This window comes from Rana temporaria, chromosome 7 (assembly GCF_905171775.1).
Source record: "Rana temporaria chromosome 7, aRanTem1.1, whole genome shotgun sequence".
In the NCBI taxonomy this organism is placed as follows: Eukaryota; Metazoa; Chordata; class Amphibia; order Anura; family Ranidae; genus Rana; species Rana temporaria.
The window spans coordinates 163,134,260-163,155,838 of NC_053495.1; the positions used below are offsets into that span (position 1 = coordinate 163,134,260).

A 21,579-nucleotide genomic window follows, 5' to 3' on the forward strand; every position below is an offset into this window, starting at 1 on the left:
GATAGGTAATGGAGGGGTTGTCCCAATTGTAGCTAGATTGTTGTTTTAGTTTAACAACTAGGTCTGGCGGGATGTTCATAGGTAGTACAAAACATTTACTATGATTAATCTTATAATAAGAGACTGATCCAAATTTATCTAGGATAGCGGTTACCTCTTCTAGTAGTGTGTCGGTAGCAGATAAAGTTAAAAGAACGTCGTCCGCGAATAATCCCAATTTATGTTCTATTTGACCGACCTTGATTCCTACGATATTGGGGTTAGATCTGAGAGATATCGCCAGTGGTTCAATTGCTAATGAGAATATAATGGGTGATAAGGGGCATCCCTGTCTAGTACCGTTTGAGAGACTAAACGGTTTAGATATACTTCCCGATGTAAATACCCTAGCAGATGGTGTAGTATAGAGAGACATTATGGCTTCAAAAATAAATCCTGTGAGACCAAATTTCTTAAGGGTTTCCGCTACATATCCCCAGTGCACTCTGTCGAATGCCTTCTCCGCATCCAGTCCGAGAAGCAGAGAAGGCATCCGACCGCGCTCTACATGGCTAAGTAGATTAATCATCCGTCTGGTGCTATCCGGGCCTTGACGTCCCTTCACGAATCCAACTTGATCTGGTTCAATCAGATAAGGAGTAATTTCTAATAGTCGATTAGCTAGAACCTTAGCAAAAATTTTTAAATCAGAATTAAGTAGCGAGATAGGTCTATAATTAGTTGGAGAAGTCGGGTCTTTCCCTTGCTTTGGTATTGTGATGACAATTGCTTCAAGCATTTCCTTAGGGAATGAGCGGGTGTTGACAGCTTGATTAAACAATCTGGTCAAGTATGGAGAAAGCATATTTTCAAATGCCTTAAAGTATTCACTAGATAGGCCATCTGCACCGGGCGCTTTATTTAGTGGTAACATTGAGATTACTTTTTTGATTTCATTTACTGTTATAGGATCATTTAATTTTTCTAATGTAGCGGAATCTACTGTAGGGATGTTAAGTTTATCAAGAAATTGGGTTATATCTTTTAGGGTTGGTTGGGTGACAGTATGATCTTTTTTTAGATTATATAGGCCCTCATAGTATTCTGCAAACGCATCAGCTATACTCTGTGGGTTATACAATACTTTTCCTGACTTGTGGTGAACAATTTCATTGATTTTCTGTTTGTTCTGTCTAATACGTAGTTGCATGGCAAGTAACTTACCCGCTTTATTTCCTTGGGAGTAGTGGTTTAGTTTTAGTTTTTTGAGGTATTTTTCATGATCAGAGATCAAAGTCGCTCTAAGCTCGTGTCTGGCTTCATTAAGTTGTTGGAGGAGGAGGATGTGTTTGGGGGCTATCTTGTGTTCATTCTCTAATTTGTCTATTTTCACTAATAGATTATTTACCTCCTGTGACCGCCTTTTTTTTTCCCTAGACGTCAATTGTATCAGCATTCCTCTGGAGAAAGCTTTGTGGGCACACCATATACTAGAGATAGAGACTTCGTCGTTGTCATTAAATTTAAAATATTCTTCTAGTCTTTCCTTCATCTCTGCCAGAGCTCCTCTATGTGACAAAATATATGTATTGTTCCTCCAAAGAACATGCTTCGAATTTTGTTGGGCTAGATCAATAATTAAAGAGATTGGAGCATGGTCAGACCATGTTATGTTATGTATATGGGCATCTGTGGTTTTCTGGAGGAGAGCTCTGTCAGTGATGAAGAAGTCGATCCTAGAATAGGATTTATGGACATTTGAATAAAACGTAAAGTCCTTTTCTGTTGCGTGGAGACACCTCCAAGGATCATGGAGGTCTTCTTGTGAAAAGATGTTCTTCAAACCTCTTCGTTTGGATTGGATCCCTTTAGTGGTGTCCAGAGTAGGGTCCATCGTTGCATTAAAGTCCCCACATAAGATAATATTGCCTTTTTGTATTTTCTTTGTTATTGTGATAACTTTTTGAAGGAATTGTTGTGGGTTCCTATTTGGTGCGTAGATATTGACTAATGTTAGTATTGTATTTTCAATCTTTGCAACCAGTATTACATACCGACCTTGTTGGTCAATTTTTGAGTCCAAAAGTTGAAAGGAGATTGAATCCTTGATGATCGTCAGGACTCCTTTTTTTTTCTTACTGTTGTGAGATGCGAAGATATGCGGGAATTTAGGGTGTGAAAATTGAGGAGGGTTGTCTCTTGCAAAATGCGATTCTTGAATGCAGAGTATGTCGCATCCGAATTTTAGGGCATCATTCCATAGGGCTTTTCTTTTGAAGGGGCTGTTGAGGCCCTTCACATTTAATGAGAGTAGTTTTAGATTAGGCATAGCGAATAATTTTCATATAGATGAATTGTATATGTATCGAATGTAGTAAAGGCAAAGCGTGTCCATCGACTACATAACTTCCATGAAAAAAGAAGATTGTAAGATATTGCTTGTGAGGGGGGGAGGGAAGGAAATTAGGATCATGGTCAAAAACAGAGACAAAAACAAAAAATAACATGTAAAAACAAGCGAGTTGTCGAGCAACTCTTGTGTGCATAAATGTGTGCACTCTCGTTGTGGGGGCTTTGTTAATCATAGATCAGGGGTTCAGGATAGGGGCTCCCTGGGATTCATGTGCCTGAGGAACTTAGGCCATGATAAACTGGAGAGAAAAGAGACAAGAATTTTTATACCGGCGGTTGTGTCATCCATGACTGACATTCCAAGGAGCGGTCAGTTTTTCTTTGGTGGTTCCATCGATCGGGGTACTTTCATCATTTGGGAGTAGATTCCATTTTTTCAGAATCTTGAGGCCATCTTCCAGTGTGTGTATTGTATGAGACATGTTATCTTTTTCCACAGATAGTTTGGTTGGAAAACCCCATCTATAAATTAATTTGTGGTTTCGAAGTATTTTGGTGATCGGATTCAGGTTTTTCCGCGCCAAGATAGTAGCTTGGGAAAGATCGGAGTATAGGATAATTCCCCCGTAGGGGTCTGGTAGTGGTGCATGGTGTCTTGCAAAATGCATTAGCATGTCTTTTGTCTGGAAAAAATGGATCTTGGCGATCACATCTCTTGGAAGTTTCGCTGCGATGTGCGAGGGCTTAGGAAGTCTGTGAGCTCTGTCGATCACTAGATCTTGTTTTTGCAATGAGGGGATAAGGTCCACGAACATTTTTTGCAAAAAGATTCTTAGGTCATTATTTTTTACGTTTTCAGGGATGCCGCGGAATTTAATATTGTTTCGCCTAGACCTATCTTCGAGGTCTGAGACTTTAAGCTTCAGTTGTCTGACTTCTTCCTCAAGAGCAAAATGGTCATCAACTAATTCATTATGGGCGTCAGTGAAGTCAGTCATTTTGTTTTCAATATAATCCACTCTTTCACCCAAATCTCCTATTTCCGCTTTAGATTTTTGCATAAATGCTCTCATGTCATGTTGGATCGCTCCATGCAATGATTTTAGCATTTCCTTCATATCAGTGTCAAGCATTGCTTTGCCAGAGGTGGGAAAGGAGTCCAATTTTACCTCATAGGGGTTAATATCAGCATCAGAATCACAGTCTATTTCAATGTCACTTACTTTATCTCCAGATGACACTTTTCTCCTTTGTTTTACAGGGCTGATGAAGTCTGATTCAAAGGCTTCATTTTGTTGTTCCTTCTCAGGCTGCTGCAGCATCAGAGCCTGTGTCTTTCTCCTCACAGAGTTGCCTGGCAGCTGGTCTGTGTGTCGGCCATACTTTAACATGGCAAGTCTAAATATAGGCCAAGAAATAGCAGCTTTAACTATACGCCGGGAAAAGCCGACTAGCGACGACGTAAGAGAATGCGACGGCCGCGCGTACCTTCGCGAATCGCCGTAAAAAGCTAATTAGCATACCCGACGCGGAAAACTACGCAAACTCCACCCAGCGGGCGCCGAAGTATTACACCTACGATCCGAAGGCGTAGGAAGCCGTACGCCTGTCGGATCGAAGCCAAAAGCTGTCGTATCTTGGTTTGAGGATTCAAACTAAAGATACGACGCAGCAAATTTGAAAGTACACCGGAGTATCAGTAGATACTCCGGCGTACTTCTTCTGTGAATCTGGCCCTTAGTTGTAAAGCCTTATGCCGCGTACACACGGCCGTTTTTCGGGTTCTAAAAAACAACGTTTTTTTCTAATGTCATTAAAAACGATCGTGTGTGGGCTTCAGAGCATTTTTCGGGTTCTAAAAAATGGCCAATTTTTTTTTCGAACATGCTCTAATTTTTCACAACGTTTTTAAAGTTGTCGTTTTTAAGGTTGTAAAAAATGGTTGTGTGTGGGCTTTAACGACGTGAAAAATTCGCGCATGCTCAGAAGCAAGTTATGAGACGGGAGCGCTCGTTCTGGTAAACTACCGTTCGTAATGGAGTAAGCACATTCATCACGCTGTAACAGACAGAAAAGCGCAAATCGTTGTTTACTAACACGGAATCAGCTAAAGCAGCCCCAAGGGTGGCGTCATCCGCATGGAACTTCCCCTTTATAGTGGCGTCGTACGTGTTGTACGTCACCGCGCTTTGCTAAAGCATTTTTTTAAAACAATGGTGTGTGGGCAACGTCGTTTTAATGATGAAGTTGGAAAAGCATCGTTTTTTCTACATGCTGAAAAACATTGTTTTTTTTGTCATGCCGAAAAATGATCGTGTGTACGCGGCATAGCTTTTGCTTTCTGCCCCGTTTTTTTGTTACAACCTAGACAAGCTTTATAATTCAGCACTTTGAACAGATGTAGAAAGGAGAATACTGCAATTAAACAGGTACAACTTATGTAGGAGCATTTGTTTTGTCTCTGTGTATCACATGAGGCCAGTCACTTCACTGGGTTTACAACCACTTTAAGCGATTAAATGCCATTAGGTCCAAGAACAGTAAATGGACAGCTGAAATTATATATTTTTTAAACGTTTTATTCAGAAGTGAAGTTCGCCATAACAAGAAGGGTAAAGCACTTATTCTGTGTGCTTGAAAATATCCAGTCCAACTAAAATGATGTTTTCTATTACTTAAATATAACTTTTAAAAGCTTCAGAATGTTGATTGATATTCCATTTTCCTCTCGTACAAAAGTTCCTCTTAATCATACAAGTAATTTACATCAGAAAGTTGAATATAACTGCAATTTGTAATTTATTTAAAGAGACTCTGGAATGCACTCCGCAGCCTACAGCTCCAATGAAGTTTTCTCTGCCGCATGTAACGGTGTGTTTTGGTGCTCAGGGGCAGCTGGTTAGAGTGCGCCCCAATTTCCCGGATGAAGGCCAGCCTGCACGTGTGGAGATACACAGCATGGAGGTAACTTGGAAAACTGTATATGATCATTTAAAAAAAACTCAAATGTTTGCTAACAGCTTCAGTTAAAGCGGGAGTTCACCCCCAAATCAACTTTCTGACATTAGTTCCAGCATACTGCTAACATCTGTATAACATTTTTTTTTCCCCGCTACTTATCGTTTTATGAGCCCTTGTTATCTGGCTCCGAGCCGGGATCGCTTCCGGGTATAGGCGTTCCTAATCGAAGAGGAGTTGATTGACGGTCGGCTAAAACGCGTCACGGCTTCCAAAAATACCCGAGAGTGACACTCGGGTGTTTACGGCGCCTGCGTAGTCAGCTCTACACGGCAGGCGCAGGCGCCGTTTAGCGCCGTAAACACCCGAGTGTCATTTTTGGTATTTTCGGAAGCCGTGACGCGCTTTAGCAGCCCGTCAATCAACTCCTCTTCGCTTAGGAACGCCTACTCCCCGCAGGATTCCCCGCTCGGAGGCGGATAACAAGGGCTCATAAAACGATAAGTAGCGAAAAAAAAAAACCCCAGCATACTGCAGATGTTAGCAGTATGCTGGAACTAATGTCAGAAAGTTGATTTGGGGGTGAACTCCCACTTTAAGGCCCCATACACACGATAGAATCCATCTGCTGAAAAATCCCAGCGAATGGGTTTCAGTGGATAGATCCTATGGTGTGTACGATCCAGCGGATCTGTTTCCGCGGATATTTATCCCCTGGGATGGATTTCCAGCGGATAAATATTTGATGACATGCTATCAAATCTATCCGCTGGAATCCATCCCAACGGATGGATCCGCTGGTCTGTACAGACTCACCGGATCCATCCGTCCGAAGGGATCCCTCGCATGCGTCGTAATGATTCGACGCATGCGTGGAATTCCTTATATGACAGCGTCGCGCACGTCGCCGCGTCATAATCGCGGCGAAGGCGCGACACGTCATCGCCAGAGGATTTCGGCGCGGATTTCGATTAGATGGTGAGTACACTCCATCGCATGGAAATCCGCGGATAAATCCTCTCGTGTGTATGGGGCCTAAGCCTCGTACACACGATCGGATTTCCATCAGACAAATCTGTGGAATTTTGTGCGAAGGGTCGTTGGCCGTGAACTTGATATGCATACAGACAGCAGAACTTTTTCAGCCAACATACACAAAAACGATGTGGTCTCTTTAGCGCCACCATTTGGGCAACTTCTGCTATTGTTGTGTTATGGTTAGCATTGGTTTGGAGCATGCGTGTTTGTACTTTGGATTTTTTTTTCAGATGGACTTGTGTACACACGATCAGATAATCCAACAAGACACATTTGTTGTTGGAAGATTTGAAAACATGCTATAAAACTTTTGTTGTTGGAAATTCCGACAACAATTGTCCGATGGAGCGTGCAAACGGTCGGATTACAAAACACGTCCATCACACATTTGGTGTTGGAAAATCCGATCGTATGTACGAGGCTCTCCCCTGATGCAGTAGCTTGAGAGATCGCCTCTGTGATGAGGAAGGTGAACAGTCCCCTTACTAAGTCCACTTACACTGGGGTGGGGGCTGCGTCGGTGGTAAAGCACCGTTATTTTTAGCGTCAATTTTACCCCTGCTAGTGGCTGAGAAAGGGTTAAAATGATCTGCAGAGGCGCTTTCCTGGCGGTATAGTCGCGGTGCCCATTGATTTCAATGGGTAGGAGCGGTATACACACCGCTCCTTCACTGCTCCAAAGATGCTGCTAGCAGGACTTTTTTAACTGTCCCGCTAGCGCACCGCTCCAGTGTGAAAGCCCTTGGGCATTTCACACTGAAGAGACAGCAGGTGCTCTTTTTAGCGTTATAGCGCTGCCTGTAAAGCGCTCCAGTGTGAAAGGGGTCTTAGTAACATCCTTAGCAGCATACTAGGAATTTACCATTAAGGCTTCATGAGGTACATAAATGGCCTACACCTATAGCAAGGGCATTATTAAACTTTGGAGAAAGATGCACCCCTCATCAGCAAAGGCAGCTTTTTGGTAAAGTTGAACTAATACAGTTAAATACGGTGTGGCCATTAAAAGTAGTTCATTCTCTAACCTGTGCCTTGCCTTCTTGTGTAGGTTCTACTCAGTGACACTGCAGAACAAGAGGAGATGAGGAACTTTCTAGGACCTGTACAGAGGTCAGTGGTATTTGCTGATGCTATTGTCTCCACCGTCAGTGTTTGAGGCTGGGTTCCCCGCGTCTAATTCGCAATAGCAGGAGATTTTGACTGCCTCTCTATGGAGTTGATTCACATATCACTGCTGCAGCTCCGGTGCGAATTTGCACAGAGGTCCTGTGCATCTTTTGGTCCGTTTCAGGTCCAAAAATTCGGGCTGAAATCAGACCTGAAATGGTGAATGGGGACGCACAGGATCCCTGCTGGGAGCTGCATGGTGTGAACTCTTTTTCTAGCCGTATGTAAATGTTTCCAGTGGTTAGTATAGTATCCTGAATAAGAGTAATCTTCTTTTGATGAACTAAAAATTTATATTTTTGCTCGAAAATTACTTGGAACCCCCACACATTATATATTTTTGTAGCAGAGGCCCTAGAGAATTGTTATGTTCCATAGTGTTTGCGCAGCAGTATTTCAAACACTATAACACATAAATACATTTTAATACATTTCAACGCACACAGAGACAATATAATACCCATGTTTTTGGTAAAATATAAAATATGGTGTTGCGCCGGATAAATAGTTGCCAAACATGTCACACTTTAAAATTGAGTACGCTTTTGAAATTGCACCAAACTTCTGTATTTAAAAATCTCCATAGGTGATGCTTTATAAGCCTTTATTGGCTACAAGTTTAGAGTTACACAGGAGGTCTGGTGCTAGAATTATTGCTCTCACTCTGACGTTCCCGGCGATACCTCACATACCCCATACACTGTGACAGATGTTTTGTGAACTGGTACACATGTTCATGGATACACTTGAACAGATGTTCATGGGACAGGGACAGTGGTGACAGCGGTGCTTAGTGTACTGTGTGGGAATGGCTGCAGTCTGTGATCTGTGACAGCTCTCTGTGTAAAATTATCACTTACACAGAACTGAGATTAGTGGGGGTTGCCAAGAGAGAGACACATGTCTCTGTTTACATTGTGGAGGCTGGGATTGGATACAGACATTACTTGATCAGGAGGGCCAATAGCGCCCATATCCCAAAGTGTTTGGCTGTATTAGAAGATCATCACAGCCATCACAGGATCGCGCCGCTGCGCAGACTTGGGGCTTTGCGCAGGCACCCGTTCTGAGGGGACGTACAGGTACATCCACTGCAATGCATTCCTGTGCAATTCACATGCAATTCTGTGTGGTGTGATTTGAGCCCATTTTGAATGGGCTATATCGTACCACATCGCACCAAAGAAGTGCAGGCAGCTTTTTTTGAAAACCAACCATGCAATCTGGTTCTGAAAAACACTGCATTTGTGACCTTCTTTTGGGGAGTTGTTAACTTTGAATTGACACTTGCAGCAGATCAAAAACACAGTATGTGCCATATGCGGCTGCAGAGCAGGGACCCTGGGGGGGTTTGCCCCCCCCCTTATCTATGCCCCTGGCTTACCATGCTCTGCACATGCTTAGTTGCACTCTATTTTTAGGCACTGTGTCAAATTTGTAGAGGCAGATGCTGCTGACAGCCTAAAGATTTACCGCTGTTCAGGGGCGCTGGGCTTCAGCAAGATGTCAGCCTCCAGCAAGAAACGGGAACAGTGCTGGAGGCAATTTGAAGTACATACTAACTTTGGTAGTATAATTATTCATGTGGAATGGATGTTCCTTGCTAAAGATTATTCTTTGTTATCAAGTTGTTATGGGTAAAGTTCAACTTTAAATAGGACATTGTTTTTTATTTTTCAAGTAAACAAAATAATTTTAAAATGTTTCAAAAATGTAATGTAATACCTACCACATTCATGTTCAATTATCTTTATATAATGTGCCCTTTTATAACAGGCTGAATGTGCTCAAGGTTTAGAAAAACTTTGTTGTAGTTTGTAAATATATGTATGAGGTTTCCAATGGCCTATTTTTTGGACAGTCTGTGCTTTCTGTTTAATAGATCCAAGGAGTGATTGTTATTCATTTGTTCTCTCTTTCAATGCAAGTTTATCGCTGTACTCAATCAGGGTATTTGATCTCAGCTGTTATCCAGAAGAGATGCTGACTGCATGTTTTGATATGCATAGCTATTAGAAGGAGAATCTAGAGCTGTGTGCATAAAATGTCCTTATCCATTTGTCAAACAGAAAGTGTGCACAAATGTAAATGCCCCATAAAATAATAATTTCACATACTCTTCTTCTCTTTGGTTTCTGCCATTAGAGTACACCTCCTTCTAGACCACCTTGCAGAAACATTCAGTGCTGGTTGTTTTGTCTAGTGCTGCAAGCCCACAGTGAACGCTGCAACTTTTGTACTGGGACAAACAAAGAAATGTAATGCCGCGTACACACGATCATTTTTCAGCATGAAGAAAAACGTTGTTTTTCAGCATGTTTAAAAAACAAAGGGCCTAATCCTCAAAAACCCGGCGCAACGTAACTTTTTCCATTTAAGTTACACCGCCGCAAAATCTCTAACTAAGTGCCCGATCCACAAAGCACTTACCTAGAAATTTTGAGCGGTGTAACTTAAATCCGGCCGGCGCAAGGCGTTCCTCTTCTCCAGGGGGCGATTCCCATTTAAATGAGGCGCGCTCCCGCGCCGGCCGTACTGCGCATGCTCGTGACGTCATTTTCCCGACGTGCATAGCGCGAAATTACGTTACGTCGGGCTTTGTGGATTGCGACGGGACAATAAAGTTGCGTCGGGTAAAAAAAAAGACACGGCGCCAAAAAAAAATTTAAAATTAAAAAAAAAAATCGCGTCGCTAGCAAGAAAGGTCTGTTTTTACAAGGTGTAAACAGTTTACACCTTGTAAAAGCAGCCCTAATTTTGCGTTTGCAAAATAAAACTTACGGAGAAAAAACGAAGCTGAAAAGCTTTGTGGATCTCCGTAAGTCCTAATTTGCATACCCGAGGCGGCATTTCGACGCGAAATGCCCCCAGCGGCGGATGCGGTACTGCATCCTAAGATCCGACAGTGTAATTCAATTACACATGTCGGATCTTCGTCCTAACTATGGGAAACTGATTCTGTGGATCAGTTCCATAGTTAGGACCAGGGATACGACGGAGTAACAGCAGTTACTCCGTCGTATCTCTTTTGAGGATTTGGCCCATAGTTTTCCCAACTTCATCATTAAAATGATGTTGCCTACACACCATCGTTTTTAAAAAATTATCTAGCAAAGCGTGGTGACGTACAACACGTACGACGGCACTTTAAGGCCGGAATCACACTAGTGCGGTGCGAATTTCAGCTCTCTTATCTCTGCAGAGAGATAAGAGAAGTGTTCAGCAGATCCATTGCGTTTTAGCTGGAGATTAGCTGCGAATTTGGAGACCTGGGAGAGGGGAGGGGGGCAGTGTATGGAGCTGAATGAGAGAAACACTGAAGAGAAATTAACACATCTGCGAATCAGCTGCGTACCCATATAAGATAATGGGCCTGAATTCGCACCTAAGCCGCACCGCAATGCCTAAAATACGCACACGTTTTTTCTGCAATGCGCAGTGCGAATGCATCGCACATATGTGAACCAGCCTCATTGAAAACAATGTATTTAGAAATGTTCTGCCTATTGGATGCGGTTTAACTCAATTCGCCTAGGTGTGAATCCGGCCTAAAGGGGAAGTTCCATTCGCCTTTGGGCTGCTTTAGCTGATTCCGTGTTAGTAAAAGACGATTTGCGCTTTTTTGTCTGTTACAGCGTGATGAATGTGCTTACTCCATTCAGAACGGTAGTTTTACCAGAACGAGCGCTCCCGTCTCATAACTTGCTTCTGAGCATGCGCAGGTTTTTTACGTTGTTTCAGCCCACACACGATAATTTTTTACAACCCGAAAAACGACATCGTTTAGAACGACGTTAAAAAATGCAGCATGTTCGGAAAAAAAAATTGTCGTTTTTCAGAACCGTGTGTACGCGGCATCAGGGCTTGAGTCATGTTCCATTACAGTGGAACCTTGGTTTAAGAGTGAATAAATAAAAGTGCATCGCCAATAACAAGAACTCCTATAACCAGTTCTAAAATATTAAAGTGTAGCAAAGACAAATTCAAACATATCACTGTGAATAAATAGTAAACAAACTCAATATAAGTGACATATATATGAATGTCCGTGAAGGTGAAAAAAATCCAAGAAAGGGTTTTTTTTTTCTTGTAGAATCAATATGGAAATTATTCTTTCAAGGAAAGGTGATCCCTCCAAAGCCAAATATTAGGATACCCTTACCGGATAGGGTGGACCTAAACGACACCATACGGTGGTGGGTCATACTTGCATAGGGGGCCGATTGCCCAATCTGATCATTGCTGTGGTAGTGCTCCTCGTTCCCACTGGATTAGTGGTCTCCTCGGCAGGATGTTGTATAAATCGACTTACAGGTGACTCCTTCCGCTCCAATTCAGGCTATGGAAAAATGGGTGAAGCAAAACCAGCTAATAGTAGACTCAGTGGGCTCCAAACATGGGGAAAAGCAGAAAAAAACAAGGAAAACGACTCCTCATAGCGTAAAAAAGTTTAAAATTGTAATTCTTAAAATCCACAAAAAGGGCAGACATTAAACCCAAAAAATGTCAAAGTAAAAATCAAAAATATGAAAAAGTATATATAACGTGTTTAAACCAATAAACCAAAAATTATATATAAAACAGCGCTCAAGTGTGTGTGATCCACACTGTGATGAATAATAAATAATAATAATCCAAATATAAATGCAAATGAGTCAAAAGCCCATGATAAAAGTGTTCATAGAAAAACATAAAGTTCATGGAAGAGCGAAAAGGAAAAACACTTCTTTCTCTCCTTCAAGGTGTAAAATCTTCAAAACATATTCAAAGAAATCTTCCACCACACCCGATGTGAAAAAATAGTGAATCCTCCACCAAAATGGCCACTCACCGGAACTATATGCCTAGCACTCTCGTGTTTTGGCACAGTAGCTTTGTTATAGTTAGTTTACATCAGCAGGCGAGCTTCCGTTCCCAGACAGGTGGACAAGTAAGATCCTCATAAATGAAGAAAGTGTGACATAGTGTAAAACCGTAAAAGTAATTTAATCACAAACCACAAGCAAAATCTTCAAAAGATGCACTCACACAATGCCAAAATTAAAAAGCGTGATAAATACACAGCAAAGATTCCTCTGTATTGTGCGGCTGAAATGCAACGGTCTCGGCGGACCCAGAAAATAAAACCCAGGCAACTCACACCACTCGATCCCCACACTGTGTTGGAAGTGAAATTGAAGCTGGCGTGAACGAAAAACCGAACGCCGGTCACTGGCGAACAAACACGCAACTGGCCTATCTTCTTACGTTAGCAATTGGTCACTGATCAGATGATAACCAAGCTTCCGACATGTTTCGTCGTAAAATTTGACTTATTCATGGAAAAATCAAAAATAATCATCACAACAACCACATCAAAAAAATATCCTGAATTGGTTTAAGAGTAACTTGGTTTGAGAGCGTTTTGATTTGCGAGCAACTTTTTTTTTTTAATTCTGACTCGGTTTGCGAGTGACTCGCAAGACGAGCAGAATTCAAGCTAAATAGGCCTACAGGTACGGGGGCGCAGGAGCCGAGCAGAGCCAAAAATAGGCTTGCAGTACCTCATTTGGCCTGAGGTACAGGGGGCACAGGAACCTATCCTATGCATTAAGGTAAAAAACACCTTGCACCTTGAGCCCCAAATTTCCATGGGCGCAATCCCGCGTTGCTCTCTCCACGGCTTCTCGGCTCTTGATTGGATAGATTGATAGCAGCGCAGCCATTGGCTCTATTCACAATGCATTAGTCAATCCACTCAGCAAGGGACCCAAAAGCAAGTGGAGATCACTGGAGCAGTGGTATCTACTTACATGATTTCCAGCTTCCAAGGGCATCAGCCAGGTATGGTATATACACATTTACATTGGTCCAAGCTGGACCAATGTAAATATGTATTTCATGCTCATGCCTGGAATTATACTTTGATTTTGACAAAATTTCAAGTTTCAAAAATAATTACAAGCCAAAGACCCAAACAGAGGCTCTTCTATTAGTAACACTCCGACATACTGTATCTTTACAACAGAGCAATCTAGGAACAGGGGAAATGGAATGGTTCAGATCATAAGCTGGCACTGTTTTCTTTTCGCTAAATTACACAGAAATATTACATTTCTGAAAACGTACTCATCCATGTGAATCATCAAGGACACATCCAAGTTATGTCATTTCATGAAAACATGTCATTTTTGTCAGTTTTAATTATCTCTCTCCTTTAGACCCCTCTTTCTAAAGTAAACGGAGTTAATTTGGCAAGTGTTTTCTCCATAAATGATTCCACCATCCCATTTATTAATTGTTTTACATATCACTGAACTCTTTTTAGTTTAAACAGCTCAAAATGATCCAGAGAAATGAGAGAGGATAGAATAGTGTGCCAAGAGTGGAGCATGGACAAGGAATTTTGACTTAAGACCTGGTTCACACCTATGCATTTTTAGTGCGTTTTCAGTTTTGCAAAAACCCACTGCAGACCTTTTAACATGGTTTCCTATGGATGAAGTTCACATCTGTACATTTTACGGAAAGGGGCACATACTTTTTTTCTGGCTTTTGGTTCCATAGCCTTCAATGGATCAAAAGCAGCGCACAGGTGCCACCCCCTCTCTCCAGCCACCCCCTCTATGACCAATGGATATATCCATAGGCTCTAATAGGCTTCAAAAAAGGTGACCTGCGAGCACCATGCTTGGTGCTCACAGTTCACCCAGGTGTGTTAGAACAGCGAATGAATATTCACTTTCTTGACACTGAACCGCCTCTCCGCTAATATGGTGCTCAGGTCTGTTACCCTTCACCTGATTGGCTGAAACGACAGGCGCTGTGATTGTACGCCTATTAGGCATCCAATCGCCTATAGTTGAGGACGGGAGGAGAGGATGGAAGAAGATGTATGGAGGACACCCCTCGCCGCCGTCACCCGCTGCCCCACCGAGACAGGGTAAGTAGGCGGGCAGATGATGAGCGGGCGGGGTAGGGGTCACAGTGGCGGCATTCGATGGAACAGTGGGAGCATTTGATGGCAAATGTGCCAGCATTTGATGGGCACAGTGGGAGCATTTGATGGGCACAGTGGCTGCATTTGATGGGCACAGTGGCTGCATTTGATGGGCACAGTGGCAGCGTTTGATGGGCACACTGGCTGCAATTGATGGGCACAGTGATTTCATTTGATGGGCACAGTGGCTGCGTTTGATGGGCACAGTGAAGCTGCAATTGATGTTTTTTTTTTTTTTTTCAGTTTATTTGCGCCCCCCAAAAAATTTTGAGCACCGGCTGCCACTGATCAAAAGCGTGTATTGAAAAACGCAAAATGCACCTGCAATATGCAAACTGCAACCTGCATAGGTGTGAATCAGGTCTAAAGGATACATTCACCGTTGGAATATATTACATGTTCCACCTGTATGCCCCCTCTCCCCCCTGATTTCCCCCTCCCTGTCTTTTTAAAAACACCACGGTTATGCGTGTCTCTGTCCAAACAGCAGTGTCATTCATTAACAGATTCCAGTGAATGAATTAACTACAAGTCTGTCTGGGACTTCAGCAGACAGACTTGTAGTTTTAATGGGCTGCATAGGTGCTGATGAGTGCCCTCATAGTCCACTGACATGTTCTTCAGCTTTCAGACATAAAGCCCTACAGATAGGGTTGCCACCTCATCCCTTTAAAACAGAACACATATTAATTACACAGGTTCTGTGGCTAATTAAGGTGGTAATTGGACTCATTTGGTGCCTTACCTGCATTAAATTAGCCTCAGAACCTGTGTAATTCATATGTGTTCTGTTTTAAAGGGATGAGGTGGCAACCCTACCTACAGAGGTATAAGCGGAAAGCTGGAGGAGGTGTCTGCAGAAGACCATTTTGCTTTTGTGATCCACTGATCGTGGGTGCAATGTCTTTCAGGCTCCGGCAGGAAAACAATAATACATGCACTTTTTTTTTGTGCAAAAATATGTGCTTTTACTTATTTCACATTTAGCCTATCCCTATGTGTTTTAACCTGCTTGATTTGCTCATAACATAGTCCTATTTTCTGGATGTATGAATATTATGTACCTGCCCATACTTTGGCTTGCAAGCCTGTATATTCCCAAACAAAATCCTCCTGCCTCTATTTAGACATGTTCTTGACTTCAGCCAGGCACCTATGCCTCACTCTCTGTCCACACATGCTGTTCCACCTCCAGATGTTACTGTGTTATGGAAAAAAACGTATATAGACATCAACTTACATGAATTAAAGTGTATGTCTGTGCAATTAAAAAAACATAATCAACCTATGCAGTACTTCTAGACATACATGAGTACAGTAAGTATAGTACATACAGTATACTGCATCAGTACATAAACATATACCCATTTTTTGTTTTGCTATTAAAATGCAACAGGCCCAAAAAATGCCTGTTTATCTCATCCTATCCAGATAGAAATCCAGCAAGCTCATAACCTGGCCTAGTGGGCTGACAATGCTGCCTCTGCTGAACTTAAATCCCAAGCTTATCAGCCTGGCCCAGTTCTCCTTGATGGAGCCCACGTTCACATTGAGCTGTTTTGACATGCGATTAGACATGTCAAATCGCCAGCTGTTGCCCTCAATGGCACCATCTGGATCGGTGGGATGCCGACCTTGCAGCGCCGCACCGATTCCTGAAAGTAGTTCCTGTACTATTTGTGGCTACTTAGAGGGCGATTTGAATAGACATCTATGCATGAACTTGCACAGATGTCTGCCTGATAACGGCCTTGCCGGTTTGAAATCGTGCATGTTCAGCTGAACTCGCATGATTTCAAACCCGCCCTCAATATCAACCTAGGCTAAAGGTATGTTACAGTCTAGCAGAGAATTACAGGGATGACAAAATTAAGTGCAAAAGAGGTGCTGTGTTGTCATCTTGCTTTTACCAAAAAACTGCCTATGTAGTTAAGGAGGGTGTCTAAGTAAAAACAAATTGTGCAGTTTTCACTACAGTTGGATAGTGGCCTTTTTGTAGGTGTAGGCCATCTATGTTCCTTCTGAAGCCAAGCTAAAAAACTCCCAGAGATGGCATCAACCAATCTTGCCTTGTTGCTAGGACTTTGTTAAGACACTCCCAGCTGTTATTGCTCACGCCCACCATCACAGGAGCCTGCATATGCTGGGCATTTGTAAGCATCGTCCAAGCAACAAGGCAGGATGGGGTAATGCCTTCTCTGAGAATATTTTGGCCAGGCTTCAGAAGGTACATAAAAGGCCAACACCTATAGCAAGGGTATTGTCTAAGATTAGTCAAGTGTGCACAGTTTGTTTTTATCTACAGTCACCCCTATCTGGGCTTTTGCCCGGCCATACTCACATCGGAATTCCAACGGAGTAAAAGATAACATGTTCTCTATCTAAACTCCGACGGAATTCCTTGGAATATCTGATGGAAAAACTCAGATGGGCATACACACGGTCGGAATTTCCGATGGAAAAAACTGTCAGACTTTTTCCATCAGAAATTCCGATCGTGTGTATGGGGTTTTACCTGCATAGGCAGTTTTTGGTTGAGATGAACTAACCCTTTTAAATTTGACTGCGTTTATGATCAACCAGTAATTCTCTGTACTTGGGGAAAATGTGAATGTATTGCTGAGATGTACCGAATATGTTATTTTTATTTTGCCCAGACATAAAAATTTTATATGCATGAGTTAATACCCGTAGAGGGCTACAGGAAACTAGCAAACATTATCTTTTTTTGTTTATATTATAACTAAATAAAAATAAGATTCCCTAAAGAGGAACTGTGATAAAATCTAAATTGACCACGTATTATAACCAAGATGATATTTCAGAAAAACAACAAGCCCTTCTAATTCCTCTTTTTATGCGGTCAATCCGCAAAGTTTATTGTGTGGGTTATCGATATTGTTAGCACTTCGCTGCTCATAACTGTGAAGTACTGTATTTGCTGGCGTATAAGACTACCTTTTACACTTAAAAAAAATGTCCAAAAAGCAGGGGTCGTCTTATACGCCGGGTCAGCTGCTTGGATGCCTGCTGGATGTGCAGTAATACTGTATGTAGCTTTGGCTACATACAATATATACCGTTTAGCCAATCCCGGTGAGCGATGTATTCAAATGAATACAGAGCCTGCTTGGATTTGAGTAACAACCTCTGCTAATCCGAGCAGGCTACATACAGTAGCCTACTCGGATTGGCTTTGAAAGTCAGAGAGACGTGGGCTGATGATGTTACAGCCTCTGCCAATCCAAGCAGGCTTTGTATTCATTAATAGAATACATCGCTTGCTGTGACTGGCTCCAGCTCCAGCAAGAAGGGAGAAGAATATGGCTCCAGAAGGAAGAAATTTGAAGCGTTGGAAGACTCGGAAGGGGGTCGTCTTATGCGGTGAGTACAGGCAAAAAATCTTAAAAAAAAATGTAAAATTAGGGGGTCGTCTTATACGCCCGGTCGCCTTATACACCGGCAAATACGGTACTATTAGATGTCTTTTTAAGAGAACTGGAAATTGAGCCATTTGAGGTGAAGATGAAATAGTTATTTATAAGATTTAGTGGAAAAATACTGACCCCACTGCTGTTTGTGTTTCTGAAAATTCTTAATGAGAAAATTATCCTGAAGTAAAATAACAAATGCTTAGAGAATTAACCTCTGTCTCTTCCAACAGTTATACTGAATTAGTCTAAATAAAGAATTACAAAAGAATACTCTCATTACCCAATAGATGCTTCCCTAGCTCGGCGTCTTGTGTCAGCATTAATAATGCAGAGGTTGGAGCCGACAAAGAGCGTAGGCCGTAGGGTGATGTATAAAAAATTTGCTATAAGTAACATTTCTTGCTGCACAACCAATCAAAATCTTTGTTTAATTTAAAACTAAAAGACAGTTAAAAGTGGATTGGTTGCTAATGGGCATACAGTACTTTTAGACATATCAACTCCAACATGGCTTTCACTGGCTCCTTATAATCTGTGAGCCTGTTATGAAACAATCCATTCCAACAAGTAGCATTACTAGTAGCGATGAGCGAATCACCTTGCCAATTAGGTAATCGGTGGATTGAGATTTTTTTTTTTAGTTATTTGGTAATATGGGTTTTAGGTTTATGTGAGGCTATATTTTGCCAGCAAATTACATTGTATTTGATATATTTTTTTTGTTTTCCCATGGGAACAGTTGATAGAATCAGTTATTTGTTTGAATACTGTGCGTCAGAGGCAAAACTAGAACCTTCAGGGCCCTGGTGCAAGACCCGTCCTGGGTCCCTTTCTCCTGTTCTGCAGACCCTGGTAGTTCCGCCACTGACCTTATTTTTTCTAGGGGGCATTTTGGGGGATGTAAGGGGCAACTCTGGAGGATATAAGGGGGCACTCTGGAGGTACTTCCAGGGTGCCCTTTTAATGCCTTCAGAGTGCCACCTTGATGCCTCCAAAGTGTTCCCTTACATCATCCAGAGTGCTCCCTTAGCGCCTCCAGAGTGCCCCCTTGGTGCATCTGTTCATTTAAATTGTTTTACTATGAGATTTGGTGCTTACTCTGCAAATGCAAACTTTGTTAAAACACAGAGCATAAGTACCCCTTCCAATCAAACAAGCAGAGAGGTATCTCTCCCTGCAGCTCATGCTATTATCTTCCTGTACTCTTCACGTCACTACTTTATCCTGTAAGCAGTGGAGGTCAGAGGGAGGAACCAACAAGAGCTGCAGGAGACCCAGGAGTAGGGATGAGCCGAACACCCCCCTGTTTGGTTCGCACCAGAACTTGCAAACACATCAAATGTTCATTTGAAATCTAAAGTGCTAATTTTAAAGGCTAATATGCAAGTTATTGTCCTAAAAAGTGTTTGGGGACCTGGGTCCTGTCCCAGGGGACATGTATCAATGCAAAAAAAAGTTTTAAAAACGGCTGTTTTTTCGGGAGCAGTGAATTTAATAATGCTAAAAGTGAAACAATAAAAGTGAAATATTCCTTTAAAATGTCGTACCTATGGGGGGTGTAAAGTTAGCATGTGAAATAGCGCATGTTTCCCATGAGGTTTGAGGTTCCCCCAAATATCCATTCCAGACCCTTCAGGTCTGGTGTGGATTTTAAGGGGAACTCCACCCCAAATGTAAAAAAAAAATGTCGTGGAGTTCCCCCAAAAATCCACACCAGACCCCTTATCCGAGCACGTTAACCTGGCCGGCCGCAGAAAAGAGTGGGGGACAGAGTGCGCCCTCTCTTGAACCGTACCAGGCCACATGCCCTCAACATGGGGAGGATGTCCCCATGTTGATGGGGACAAGGGCCTCATCCCCACAACCCTTGCCCGGTGGTTGTGGGGGTCTGCGGGGCGGGGGGCTTATCAGAATCTGGAAGACCCCTTTAATAAAGGGGACCCCCAGATTCTGCTCCTACCCCTACCATTTCACGAAGGAAGTGTAAATAGTTAATAAAAACACACACACCGTAGAAAAAAGTCCTTTATTAATAAAAAAAAAAATAAAAAAAATCCAGCGGTGGTAATCCACTCAGTCCAGGCTTCCTGCTCCAAAGTTGTCTGTATCCAGCGACAGGTGATCTCCTCTCCGGTCCAGCGATGAGAAGATCTTCCGGGATCCAGAGCTCCAGAGCACAGCATCGGAGGCCGCCTCTCTTTAAAAATTTCAGGAGAACGGGGATGGGGAAAGGGCGCAAGTTTTATCCATTGATTGATTAATATGTATGAGCCTCTCTTTAAAACTTTTTTTTTCATTGATACATGTCCCCTGGGACAGGTCCCAGGTCCCCAAACACTTTTTAGGACAATAACTTGCATATTAGCCTTTAAAATTAGCACTTTAGATTTCTCCCATAGACTTTAACAGGGTGTTCCGCGGCTTTTCGAATTTGCCATGAACACCCCAAATTGTTCGTTGTTCGGCGAACAGGCAATGTTCGAGTTGAACATGAGTTCGACTCGAACTCGAAGCTCATCCCTACCCAGGAGATTTACACTTGAAAGTGTTGGTTTCCCCTCGTATTTCAGCAGAAGATTTCTAAGCATCGGAGCAAATTTGGCGGCCTGGACAGTATATGTATACTGTCCTCTTTACAAGAGAAATTCAGGATATGAAAAAGAATACATGATTCCCTAGGTGGATACAGCATCCAGCTGCCTCTACACCAAGAACTGAGCAATCAAAGACTGCTGATTGCTCAGTTCTCAGTCTTCAGTATACAGAGAAGGTGACTGTTCATTACCAGCTCTCTGTTCTTCCCCTCCAGCGCTCACTGGAGCACCAGGCTGTGGATTGGGCAAAGCAGCTGGCTCAGGCTTTCAGCCACTTGCTGTTGGCTGAATACGGGTCACAGGAGTGCCGAGTCAAGTACACTCACTCTGTGATCCCCCCGGAGAAGTAGGGCCAAAATAGCTTTGGCTCCTCTTCTACTTTAACAAGTATGCTTTGGGTTTAAAGTTTCTGTGTAGCAATAGGCTCCCTTTATGAGGTTTCTTAAAAACACAGCAAAGGTGCCACTGATTCCCAATGATAATAAATAAATATAAATCAAATCGGTAAAATCTCATATAAGCTGTAGCATTTTGATGTCATTTGAAAAGTCATGTTTAATATTTTGGTCTTTTAATTGTTTATTTCTCATCTTTCATCAAAGCTTCTTTTTTTTCTTTCTTTTTTCTAAAGCAGCACAAGGTACAGTACTTACATTGAATGGGAAGTGTCCTTTGTACTGGTGGCTGCTCTCTTCATTTAAATCTTAGGTCTCTGCCCCCCATACTCCATACAAGCTGCTGGACCAGTCATTGAGCAGGCACTGCTGAGAGCCAATGGCAGGTCTAGCAGCTCACATTAAACCCCTTAGTACCAGGAGATTACTGGTGTGGGGCTTTGCGAGTCGGGGGGGGTCTGGGTTAGGGTTGGAGGCAAAAAGGGCAAAAAGGAATGAAGATTTAAATAAATACCAGCCAGCAGCACTAGGGACACCTTTCATTCAGAGTAATTATCGTTCCCTGTGCTGATAAAAAACAAATACAAAAAAACAAAACCTTTAAAAGAATGCCTGATGATCTTGCCATTAAGGTCCTTGCTGAAATATTTCCTGTTATAGGGTAACAACTGTCCTCCAAATGT

At 42.4% G+C, this 21,579-nt stretch overlaps 1 protein-coding gene across 1 annotated transcript in view; it reads left to right on the forward strand.

Annotated features, from left to right (window-relative positions):
• Positions 1–21,579, forward strand: part of SEC16B (SEC16 homolog B, endoplasmic reticulum export factor) — a 269,950-nt gene that overhangs the window by 47,276 nt on the left and 201,095 nt on the right. The window contains exons 8-9 of the mRNA XM_040360362.1: positions 5,141–5,295; positions 7,376–7,437. Coding sequence (XP_040216296.1) covers positions 5,141–5,295; positions 7,376–7,437 — 217 coding nt within the window. The remainder of the gene's footprint in view (positions 1–5,140; positions 5,296–7,375; positions 7,438–21,579) is intronic.